The sequence below is a fragment of the Emys orbicularis genome, chromosome 7 (genome assembly GCF_028017835.1).
Source record: "Emys orbicularis isolate rEmyOrb1 chromosome 7, rEmyOrb1.hap1, whole genome shotgun sequence".
Lineage (NCBI taxonomy): Eukaryota > Metazoa > Chordata > Testudines > Emydidae > Emys > Emys orbicularis.
This window is the reverse complement of record NC_088689.1, coordinates 102,158,316-102,170,586: the sequence shown is the minus strand read 5'-3', so window position 1 is coordinate 102,170,586 and position 12,271 is coordinate 102,158,316. Positions and strand designations below refer to the sequence as shown.

Here is a 12,271-nt window from a genome sequence, read left to right as displayed (position 1 = left end):
CAAACACAGCTGAGGTTTTGGAGTGATCTGACTTGAGTTCAATACCGGGCAGAGTGAGACCCTTTCATTGATAGGAATAAAGGCTGCCTGGCTCTGAGGGTGGCACAGGAGCTCTTGGGTGTCTGGAAGATCAGGCGCTGGCTCCGGATGCCTGGGTTCTATTATGGCCTCTGCCATTAATGGGGCTTTAATTTCTCTGGCTCACTTATGATTTTCCCTCCTAGGCTCTAGAGCAGGGGTCGGCAACCTTTCAGAAGTGGTGGGCCGAGTCTTCATTTATTCACTCTAATTTAAGGTTTTGCGTGCCAGTAATACATGTTAACGTTTTTAGAAGGTCTCATTCTAGAAGTCTGTAATATATAACTAAACTATTGTTGTATGTAAAGTAAATAAGGTTTTTAAAATGTTTAAGAAGCTTCATTTAAAATTAAATTAAAATGCAGAGCCCCCCGGACCGGTGGCCAGGACCCGGGCAGTGTGAGTGCCACTGAAAATCAGCTCGCGTGCCGCCTTCGGCACGCGTGCATAGGTTGCCTACCCCTGCTCTAGAAGTATTCATCATCCCAGCCTAGCGTGGCCACCCTGCCTCCCGCAGCTGAGTGCCAGGCCACCATGGGCTCGAGTGATGCCCCCTCCCTGTGGAGGTCAGTTCAGCGGCCCAGTCTCAGTGCGCCCTCCCAGCAAGCCGAAGGATCCTACCGCAGCCACCAGAGATGGTGCCAGCAGCTACTGAACAGCAGAGACCAGGAACTGGCTGGGGGCAGGCAGGAGTCCTGGATTCCCCGAGTGATGACGTGGAAGAATGTGATTCAGAGAGGGATCCAGCCAGCAGCCACAGGAGGAGAGGTCCCACTCCCTGAGCGGCTGAGAGAGCTGGGTGGGGTACAGACAGCAGTGCTGAGCTGCATGGTATGCATCGTGGTGGTGCCCATAGACCCTGCAGTCCTGTCCCAGCATGCACTGGGGTGCAGCACAGCCCCCAGCCCTGCACTTCTCTGGCTCCAGGGGCTCCCAGAATGGGGGGGTGTCTCCTAGAGCTGCCAGGGCAGGAATAATGCCCCTTGGGTGGCAGGGCCAAGAGCCAGGGCCCTGGGGGTGCCAGGTTTGCAGCAAAGACCAACAGGTCATGGGCAGTTGGGGATAAGATGGACAGCTCAGGGGGCTGAGATTCCCTCTGAACCCCCATCCCAACACATGCACCAGGTAAATCTGCCCCCACCTCACTGCTTTGTGCAAGAAGCAGCTAGAGCTGCAGCCTCGGCACATAAGCCCCAGAGCAGGCATTGGGGCAACAGGACCGTTAAGCAGATTTAACGTGGAACCTTTCCATGCTAGGGGGACTGGCTCCAATCCAGCCATGGGGCAGGTGGTCTGGGACTGAGACATGGGGCCTTTCCCCTCTCGGGGATGCCAGTTCTGGTCTGGATCCACCCTGTGTAAGGCACGTTTGCAGGGTCTCAGCCCAGTTCTCCACAGGACAAACACACAGCCCTGCCCGTGGGCACTAATCTGCCCCTCGACGGCATCCCCAGCACTGCGGCTAGGTGGCCAAACAGCCCCCCTTGTGGGTGAGTAAGAGGTGCAAGGGCAGGGAGAGCATGTCAGGGGGCTCTTCAGGGCTCACCCACGAATCAGACTCCAGGGTGAATCTCCTGCAGATTTTAGGGGTATAAAGCACACCCTCCATCCGAGAACACGGTGCTGTGTTTCCCCTCTGGGGGTTGAGAGCATGGACTCTTGGGTTTTTGCCCCAGAGGGAAGTGGGGTCTAGCGGATTAGAACAGGGGCTGGGCATCAGGACTCCTGGGTTCAATTCCTGGCTCTGCCCCTGGCATGAGTGAGTGAGTTGTTTCCTCTCTCTAGTATCAGAGGGGTAGCTGTGTTAGTCTGGATCTGTAAAAAGCAACAGAGAGTCCTGTGGCACCTTTAAGACTTTCCTCTCTCTAGTGCTCCATCCGTCTATGGGGGCTCGTGTTCATGTTCCCAGAGAGGCTGAAGCCAGCAGGACAGTGGTCTGGACTGCTTGCGGCCATGTAGTGTCTGGGCAGGGATGGTGAAGCCCTGGGCCTTGATAGGGCTCAGCTGGGGCTTGACGATGGGCTCTAACCTGCCTGTTCTGCACCACCCCTGCACCCTGTTTGACCTGCACTCCAGGCAAGCAGGCCCTGGGCCCCACGGAGCCAGTGCGGAAGCTCAAGGTGCACCTGAATCCTTCAGTCGCTCAATAAACCTTAATGCTTCCATCAGCAGCTGTGTCTGTCACACTTAATGCGCAGGCCTGGAGGGCTGACCCCCATGCTAGGGGGTGCTGTGCTGCAGGGAGCAGGACAGGGGCTCAGTAGGGGGCATGTGCCCCTTGCAGTCAGTTCTGGCCCCAAAGTCTGAGTCCAGGGGGCTGAGCTCAGGGCTGGGATAGCAGGGACTGCAGGCTGGTAGTGAGGGGCATCAGCAGAGCTGCCCTATCAGTTGGCTCCATTTCCCTGGCTGCCCTGTATTGCTCGCTCCATGCCCCAGAGCGGATCAGCTCGTGGCTCCAGCACCCCTAGGCAAGGCACTTGAGCAGTTGAGCCCATCTGCTCCTGCCAGAGTGGCTCATGAGTGGCCACTCACTCTTAAAGGGCCCTGTCCCAGTAGGGTCTGCAATAGAGTCTCTGAGGGTCCTGGGCAGTGCTGAGGGCCAGCTGCCTCTGGGGTGGGGCATGGGGACTGTTCATACAGGACTTCCTCACCCGGTGCTGAGATGCAGCGGGGGGATACCTGCGTGCACACAGAGCACAGCTCATGCCATGACCAGAGCCACACCCACTGCACCCTGGTCTGGACTTAGCTCCTCCAGGAGGGGACCCCACCACCACCACACACACACACACACACAGAGCCAGGCTCATCCTCTCCAACAGGAGGCAGCAGACACCAACACCCAGAGAACGCAGGGCTCAGCCCCCTTCAGCAAGGGGCGATAGACTGACACAGCACAGCTGTCCCCTCCAACAGTGGGCAGCAGTGGGGACAGACAGATGGCCTGGCTCATCCCCTCCAGAAGCAGGCAGCACAGCCACACACCCAGACTCTGCTGTGGGTTTGTGTCACTTTATTCACTGTCACGCTCACTCCAGCCAGGCCTGCCCGGGCATGCACCATTTAACCACCAACCCCTTGGCACAGCCTCAGGGAGAGAGGGGTGCCAGGGCAGAATAGATACTTTGCGGGAAGGTTTGAGAGGAAATTAAACTATCCCCCAGCCTCACTCTGCCATGGGGGTCCCAGCCTTGGGGAGGGAGGGGTGAGGCACCGAACCCACAGTATCAAGGTCCTCCAACTATCAGGGATTTAGGGCAGCCCCAGTCACCTCCAAGGGAAGTCCCATCCCCTCCTGCACATCTGGCACACCTAGGGCAGGAGGCAGCCTTCCCCAGGCTCCCCCTTTGCACAGGTCTGTCAATGTCCCTATCCCAGCCCTGGGCTCAGTCTAACCTCTGGAATCCAATTCCACCCACAGGAGCTGAGATCAGAATCCAGCCCTGACCCCGTAGCCCTCAGTGGGTGACTGGATCTACACCTGGGGAGCTGAGAGCACACACTGGTTTTGCTGTGAAGTGGCTCCCCTTGTTCTAACTCAGCCAGGGCCTGTGTGCCACAAGCACTGGGGTCCCCAGGGTAGGGGAAGGAGGCTCAATTGTTCCCCGGGGGTAGCTTAGTTGTTTTTTTCCTGTCTCTGGGCATCCATCCATGCTCCTGGCTGTGCTCTGAGTTCAGAGAGGCGTCCCAGCCGCTGTGCCCGGGGTGCCCTGTGGGGGACACGTCTCCCCACTGCGCATGATGATCACCGGAAAGTAGAGGGCGTCGTGGTAGCAGGGTGGATTCCCCAGGGGCTGCCTCTCTGTCCCGCCCCCACTCAGGCTGCGGAAGATGCTCCGGCCCAGCGAGAAGCGGCTGCGGCTGAAGGGCAGGCGGGCATAGAGGGCCCGGGTGCTGCAAGAGGGGAGCGAGTTGCTGCTCAGCGTACGACGGCAGCGCTGCCAGCCCCGCAGGTAGGCACTGCCTGCCATGGCAGCATCCATCAGCACCGCCTCTGAGTAGCTGGGCACCAGCTGGCGGTTGGAGCAGATGTGCCACTCCAGCTCTGTCATGTCCACCGTGGCCACACGTGGGATGGGGCGCCCATAGCCAGAGAGCTCCTGGGAGCCGGGCCCATCCTCAGTACCAAAGAGCTTCTCCACGTGGTAGTGCACATTGGCTGTGCGGTACCCGGCTAGCACCCGTAGCGGCCAGGACAGAAGCGCCAGCGAGGCTGCCCAGAAGGCCCAGCGCCGGGCGAACCAGGGAGGGCGCCCTGGCTCAGGGAAGACCATCAGCTGCTCCTGGAAGTTGACATCCTGGAGCCGCATGCCCTCTCGTGCCTCCAGGTAGTCGTCCAGCCCCTCGTTCTGGCCGAAGAAGCGTGCCCGCTGCGCCAGGTAGGCAGCCTCGGCCCGAGCGCTGGCAAAACTGAAGCACTTGGTGAAGCGCAGGCGCGTGGCCGGATGCTCAGCCAGGCCCAGCAGCTCCTTGGAGACGTCACGCACGCCGTGGGCCGTGTAGTCAAAGTGGCTCTCAGCTACGTGGGTGTTGACCCGCTCATGGTACACCTGCGTGGTGGTGTAGGCATCGCCATTGCGATAGCGGGTCACCTGGCGCGTCCGACGGATGTAGTGGTAGCTCACCGCCTTCCACCACACACAAGGCGCTGCCTGCTGCATGTGCTGCACCAGCTGGTGCACGCTGGCAGTGCTGGCCCGGGGCTGGCGCCGGGCCTGGGCAAAGCGATGCCAGCACTCTACCAGGTAGAGCAGGTAGAGCATGGCCAGGAAGGCCAGCGGGATGTAGAGATAGCCGTCTGAGCAGGGGCTGGCGTGATAGATAGTGGAGGTTCCCCGGGATGCCCCATCAAAGGCCAGGCGGGTAACGGTGGAGAGGTGGCACCAGGCCACGGCACCAAAGCAACCATACATCAGCAAGGTGAGCAGGAGGCACCGCCAGTGTGACTCCCGCCACAGGGAGCTGCTCAGCGACTGCTTGAGGGGGCGCTGCTGCTCCAGGGAGAGAGAAACACAGTTAGTGGGGAAAGACCCTGTGGCCCTTTCCCTGTCCCCTTGCCCTGAGGCTGGATCAGAGCCAATGCCCCACAAAGGGGAAAGGTCCCATTTCCTTTCCTCCCAAGCCTGCCAGTCCCCCCTGAGGCAGATCAGAGCTGCTGCCCCCTGGAGAGGAAAGGCCCCATGTCCCATCCCCTGCCCTCCAAACTCCAACTATCAAAACGGCTGGCCCAGGCCAGGCAGCAGTAACCAATCAGAACGCACGTGAGCAGGCTATTGCCTGGAAAGGGGGTGGCCCCTCTGGCACAAGTCCCAGCTGTGCCTGCAGCCAGCATCTAATCTGCCCCCACCCTCCTTCCACCTCAACAGCGTCTCGTGGGCCCCAGGCAAAGCGCCAAAAACAAATGGACTCCCAGACGCAGGGCAGGGCTAGGGATGCAGATGCATCAGCACCAATGAGCTCACTGGGGGATGGGAAGGCTCAGGGACGAACCACCAGACCTTACCCCCTGTCCCCCGTCCCAGAGCTGGGTATAGCACCCCGAGTCCTGGCTCCCACCCCCACTGCTTTGGACCATTAGATCCCATCCCACCCTGACCTGGGACTAGAGCCCAGGAGTCCTGGATCCCTGCTCACCTCCAACTGCCTAGACCCCACTTGCCTCCCAGGCCCAAGGCCAGAACCCAAGAGTCCTGGTTCCTACCCTTTCCTGCTTTAGACCCCAGGCCTCTCCTGGAGTTGAGAACAGAACCCATGGGGCTGCCAACACCCCCGCCCCTATTCCCTGCCACTGGACCCCACAACCTCCCAGAGCTGGGAATGGAGGGTGGACCCACGGATGTGCTGGGGGGAGGGTCAGGGATCGAAACTGCGCAGAACCAGCCAAAGCAGGACTGCCCTGCACGCCTCCTCCTGCCTCTGCGACCCCACACCCACACCCACACCCAGGCGTGTTCCCTGCAGCACTGGGGGGGGGGGGAGGGGGACGGAGAAAACAAGCGCTCTCCACCCCACCCTGGGCCCGGGGGATTCCAGCCCCAGCAAGCCCTCCCCCCTCCCCCGGCCTTTGTCCCGATCGAGCCCCTCACGGTTCCTCCCACACACACACCCAGCCCCAGCCGCTCTGCTGCAATGCAGAGCCCGGCACCCGACCCGCCTCCCCGCGACGGGCCCGACAGCAAACCACCCCCCCCGGGCCAACGGCCCCCCCCAGTCCCGATCCAGCTCCGGTGATTCCGGTGCATCGTCCCTCCACATTGTAACGAGAGTTACCGAAATGCCGGGGGGACGGAGCGGGGGAATCGCCGTGACCCCCACGTCAACAGCCCCTTACACCCCAACCCCGCCTGTCTCCCCATACCCCCAGCCCGCACCTCCCATCCCCCACGCACCCCCCAACTCACACACAAACACCCCCACGCCCTGCCCGACTGTCCGGCGCGGGGGGGTGCAAACGCGACAGGGGAGAGCAGCGCCCCCCCCGACCAGCCCCTGGGGGGAGAGCACCCCACCCCTTGCGCATGGGGGGTCCAGGATCGGGCCCAGCGCTCACCTCCTCCCGGTGCGGGTCCCCCGCGGGGGGCGGGCTGGGCAGCGCCCCCTCGCCGAGCATGGCTGTTGCTGGGGGCTGCGGCAGCCGGGATCGCGGGCACCATGGCGGGGTCAGACCCAGCGCCCCCCGGCCCGAGCGCAGAGCCGCCTCCCTGCCTGGTGCATCTTCTGCGCCCCGCTCCGATTGCTCCGTGCGCCTGCTCCGCCTCCCCCGGCGGGGCCCTGCCCGCGGCGCCGGGGCCGCCTCCCGAAGCCTCCCTCCTGTCCCGGTGCCCAGCTTCCCCTGCCCAGCACTGCGCCCCGCTACAGCATCGCCCCCGGTTCCGCACCCCTACTCCTGTGCGCCCAGGCGCCCCATCTCTTCCACCCATCGCAGAGCCTCTCCCCCGCGCTCCAGTGCATCCACCTCCCCTGCCACCAACCCAGGGCCCTGCTGTCCCCTGCCCCCCAGGGGTCTCCTGTGCCCCCACCCCTCACATTCCTGCACTCCTCTGCCCCCTTCCTCCCTCTGCCCCATCCCCTGGTGCCACCCACCCTACACTGCATCCCTGTGCCCCAGAGCCCGTGTGCTCCCACCACACACACACACACACACACAGGCACACCCTGCTCTCAGTCACCCGTGCCCTGGGTGCCCTTATGCCTCCTGACATCCCCGCTCCTGTGATCCCCTCTCTCCTTCTGCCCCACCTTTATCCCCCGCTATCACCCACCCCAGGGCCCCTGCAACCCCAGTGCCACCCTGTCCCACCCCCTAACCCCTCCTGTCCCTGTACTGCACCCCTTATGCCACAGTGCTACCTACTCATCCTACTTGCATGTTCCCCCTGAACCCCCACTCCTCACCCCCAGTGTGACCCACACCTCCTGTGCCTCCACTGTACTCCCTATGCCCTGTGCCCCAGTGCTATCCGCACATCCTACCTGCATGTGCCCCCTGACCCCCACTCCTCACCAGGGCCGACGGGGGGGGGGGGGAAAGCCGGTACAAATTACCGGGGCCCGGCTCCCCCCCCCTTGTTGGCCCTGTTTAGCCGGTCCGCCCTTGCTGGGGGGCCCGAAAAATAATTTTCACCGGGGCCCGAACCCGCTCTCGGCGGCCCTACTCCTCACCTCCACGGTACAACCCACATATCATGCTTCTAATTGACCCTCTGCCCCCAGCCCAAGTGCCATCCTGCAACCCCCACCCCAAACTGTGCCTCCTACTCCTATCAACCTGCACCCCCTGGCACCATCCCCAGTGCCTCCCTGCCCCCCCCTCAGTGCCTACAACCCCCACTCCCCTTAAGAGTGCAAGGTGTCTCAGCTCTGTGTTGCCAAAGTCCGTCTGTGCCTCCTTCCCCCCCCCCACCCCCATGTTGCATTTTGGAGATGGTCCCTAAGATTTAGGGGGCTCCTCCAGAACATCCACCACCACTTCCATCCTCACTAGCTAGTGAGTCTGTCATCGCCAAGCTGCTGGGACCCACATTTGGAGGAAGTGCCTTAGTCCTAAGGGACAGACCCCCAAATGTCCATAGGAATTCAGTCCCCCCAATGCCCCTGGCAGAATGGCTGGTCCTAACTGCCCATGGACTCCATTGATCAGGTAAGAGAAGTGAGATTGGCTCCATTGCCCTCCCCGCAGACCTCCTCTCCATCTCTCCCTACAGCTCCCATGGATCCAGGACAAGGGGGCAATGCCCAGGCAAGGGAGCCCCTATCTCAGAGAACGTGTGCAGCATGCAAGACTTCCTTGTGCAATGTGCAAAGAACTAGATTCCCTGGAGACTGGCATGAGAGTCGGTAGGTGAGCTGCGGAACTCCCTGCCAGAGGATTTATGGATGGGAGATTCAAAGGCCAGAAGGCCCTGTTCTGATCCTCCATTCTGACTCCTGCATCACTCAAGCTGGGTACTTCCCCACACGGATTCCTGCACCCCGCCCAGAGCTGCTGGCTAAGCTGGAGTTGAGCTTTTAGAGAGACACCCAGTTTGGATTGAAAGACCCCACTTGATGGAGAACCCCCTTCCCCCAGCCCTGAGGCAGTTGTGCCAAGGGTGAGTCCCCTCTCCCTGTTGAACATGCGTCCCTCCGTTCCAGGCTAAATGTGTCGGGCGTTGGCTCCCAGCCTTTGGCTCTTGCTCAGCTTTTGTCTGTGACATTAATGAGCCCCCAGCTTCAAGAAATCTCCCTGTGGAGGTACTGAAAGGTCAGGATTGAGCCCCTTTGGGACCTTCTCTGGGATAAACTAAATGCAGCTCCATCAGCCTCTCCTTGCAAGGCAGGTCCTCCAGGCCTCGGATCCTTCTTGTGCTTCTTCTCTGAGGCTCCCCTTGATTTGTCACCAGCCTATGGAAGAGTGGTAACTGGATGTGGGTGCAAGCTCCAGTCTCGGTCTCACCAATGCTGCGTGCAGAGGGGATTTCACCTCCCAGCTCCTGCTCCATGTCCCTCAGACATGCCAGGATCACATTCACCCTCATAGCAACAGCATGGATGGCACTGGACGCTTCTGCTCAGCTGATTTTCACCAGCACTCATGAGTCCCTGCAATCCTGAATGCAGCCCCCAGCCTGCACTGGGGTCAGGGCTCTCCGGCCAGGCCTTGTGGAGTCATGCCTGCTATTAGGCGAAGGTTCAGCTGGTCCAAAAGGGATGGTGAGTTAAGCAGGTCACTTTACTCAAAACCCTGTAATCTTGGGACGCCAGGAACTGGCACTTTAAATAGACCCCTTTGGGTCAGGCTCTCAGCACGTGGAAACTGACCAGGCTCCACTGAAGTCACCAGTGTTGGGATGACTTTCACCCACTGAGAATCTGCTCCCAGTAGCGAACAACTTCACCTGCAATTGGAGTCAGTGGCCCAAAGTGGGGGTGTGCTTTGGGGTGCAGATGGGGCCCAATGGGCTTAGTCTCCCAGGGATCCATGGGATTTGACTAATTCCTGCAGGCTCTGTTTTTAAAAAATGTGCTAGATTGTTATTCAGATATGAACTCTCCCCATCCCCCACATCTGTGGCCAGCAAAAACTCCATTGGTGGCTGCCTCAGGCTCCTCCGCTTCTCTGTGTATTTATTGTTCCAATTCCCCTGGCTGGGACCCCACAATTACATCAGGATCCTCACACCAATTGCTACTGGCCAGTAGCTGAGTGCACCTTCCCCAGGGTATTGTGTAGGGGAGGCGTGCACTCATATGCCTGGTATTTTCCTGGCTGTGCAGGTGCCCCTGACAGAGCTGCGGGATGTAGAGCAGTCTCGGGGGCAGGAGGAGGTAGCTGTTAACTCTGAAAAAAGCCTTGGTGGTCATAGTGGATAAGCAGCTGAACATAAGCTCCCAGTGTGATGCAATCCTTTGATGCACAAACAAGGGAATCTCAGGTAGAGGAGAGGTTCTGTTGCCTCTGTACGTGGCAGAGGTGCGACCACAGCTGGAATCCTGTGTCCAGTTGTGGTGTTCACAATTCAAGAAGAATCATGTTGATAAATTGGAGAGGGGTCAGGGTAGAGCCACAAGAATGATTAAAGAATTGGAAAATGTGCCTTATATGAGACTTCAGAAGCTGAATCCGCTTACCTTAACAAAGAGCAGGTTAAGAGGCGGCTTGATCACAGTCTATATGTACCTACATGGGGAACGGAAATTTAACAACAAGCTTTTCAATCCAGCAGACAGAGATCTGACATCCAATGGCTGGAAACTGAACCTACACAGAGCCAGACTGGAAAGAAGGCATAATTTTTTACCAGCGAGGGTAATTAATCATTGGAGCAACTTCCCAAGGCTCATGGTGGAGTCTTCATCAGACAACTTTTAAATCAAGAATAGATGGGTTTTTTTCTCAAATAGCTGCTCTAATGCAAACAGGAATTAATTCAGGACAGTCCTGTGGCCTGTCACATGCAGGAGGGCAGACTAAATGACCACAATGGTCCCTTCTGGCCTTGGCATCTATGACTGTATGTGCAGTGTGGGGGGCACTGGTTGTCAGTAGCCACTAACCAGGGCCACCCAGAGGATTCAGGGGGCCTGGGGCAAAGCAAATTCGGGGGCCCCTTCCATAAAAAAAAGTTGCAATACTATAGAATACTATATTCTCGTGGGGGCCCCTGCGGGGCCCGGGGCAAATTGCCCCACTTGCCCCCCCGGCGGCCCTGCCACTAACCGCTGTACAAAGCATGGATCTAGTATATAGAACCCTGGCTGAGCTACTCCCTCGCCCGCTCCACTTGCCCCTTCACAACTGCTCGCCCCCGCCCCCACACTCCTGGCACTTAGAGCTTCAGCTGCAGTAAATACGCATGCGCCGCTTCCTGGTGCCACACATCCCGCCCTCTGACTTCTCATTGGAACAACTGGGTCTGGATTGATATCTCCTGACCCAATCAGCATGACCGTTTGTCCAAGCCACGTGGTCCGGCGGCCAATCGGAACTGGGGAGCGTGTGGCCGGGGACGTGGCTGCTGCCGGGTCTCAGGGTCCGGTACGGGGTGCCCGCTGCGAACGAAGGGCCCGTGAAAGCGCCCGGGGGGACCCGCAGCTCATTGTTATTCATACCCACAAAGCCCCGCGGGGGCCGGCCGCGCGCTGAGCCCGCCATGGCCTATCACCAGGGCTACGGGGGGCAAGGTGAGTGCGGGGCGCGGGGCTCACCCTCTCCTGAGGGCCGGGCCAGTGGCGGTGGGGGGCTGCGGAGCTGGTGCTGCCGGGACCCGTTCGCCCCAGGTCTCCGCGCCCAGCCGCTGCTGCCTCGGGAGACCCCGGCCAGGCTGGTGTCTCCGCCGAGGCCTCCAGCCGCCCCCAGGCTCTGGATGTCGGGTTCCCGCAGCTCCTGGCTCAGCACGTGGGCAGCTGTGGGGGCTGGACCCCAGCGGGGACTCGGGCGAGGCCCCCCAGCCGGCTCGGGGGTCTCTCCGGTCCTGGGATTGGCTGGCAGCTCTCGGGGGTTTGAGGGCCCTGCATGAGCTGGGGTGGGGGGAGCCCAGGGCCAGGCCCTGTGTGGGGAGGGGCGATGCCAAGGGCCAGGCCTGCTGTGATGTGGCATGAGTTACGGGTACACAGTAGAATTGCACCACCACCCCCCCGCCAAGTCAGGAAGAAAAGACCAGCGTGGCCCAGTTGCATCCCATTCTCCCCTCCCCACGAAGCTACTTAGACACCATGAATAGGTCTTGATCGTCTCTTTGATAAACTGAACATCTGGAGCTCTTAAAGGCTTAGAGCGAGAGACTTTATTCTTCAGCCCCCAAGTCACTTTGACGGCTCCTTTCTGCACCCTCTTCAGTTTTTCAACCTGTGGCCCCAGAACCAGATGCCCTGTTGCAGTAAGGGTCTGCCCAGTGCTGTATGCGCCTATTTACACCTACTCTGGTTACAGATTGGGTGACTCCAAGGGTCGCCTTAGTCCTTATTGCCACGACATGGCACTGGGAGCTCATGGTCAGTTGCTTGTCCACTTTGACCCCTGGATCCTGTCCAGAGTCACTGCTCTCCAGGAGACAGTCTCAGCTCTGTCCGCATGGCCTGACCCCCTTGTTCTTAGATGGGTGGCCACTTTTGGCTGTATTAAAATATAGTGTGTCTGAATGGGTCCTGCTCCCCAATCGATTCAGTTCGCTTTGTATGACAGCCCTGGCCCAGTCACTATTTACCAATCTGC

The 12,271-nt window shown here is 59.9% G+C and overlaps 1 protein-coding gene across 1 annotated transcript; it reads right to left on the bottom strand.

The window, feature by feature from the left end:
* Window positions 1-3,752: 3,752 nt before the first annotated feature.
* Window positions 3,753-6,688, bottom strand: TMEM151A (transmembrane protein 151A). The gene is made up of 2 exons (XM_065408732.1): window positions 6,629-6,688; window positions 3,753-5,069 (listed from the first exon to the last, which is right to left on the bottom strand). The coding sequence occupies exons 1-2, from the start codon at window positions 6,686-6,688 to the stop codon at window positions 3,753-3,755; spliced, it is 1,377 nt and encodes a 458-aa protein (XP_065264804.1).
* Window positions 6,689-12,271: the final 5,583 nt, after the last annotated feature.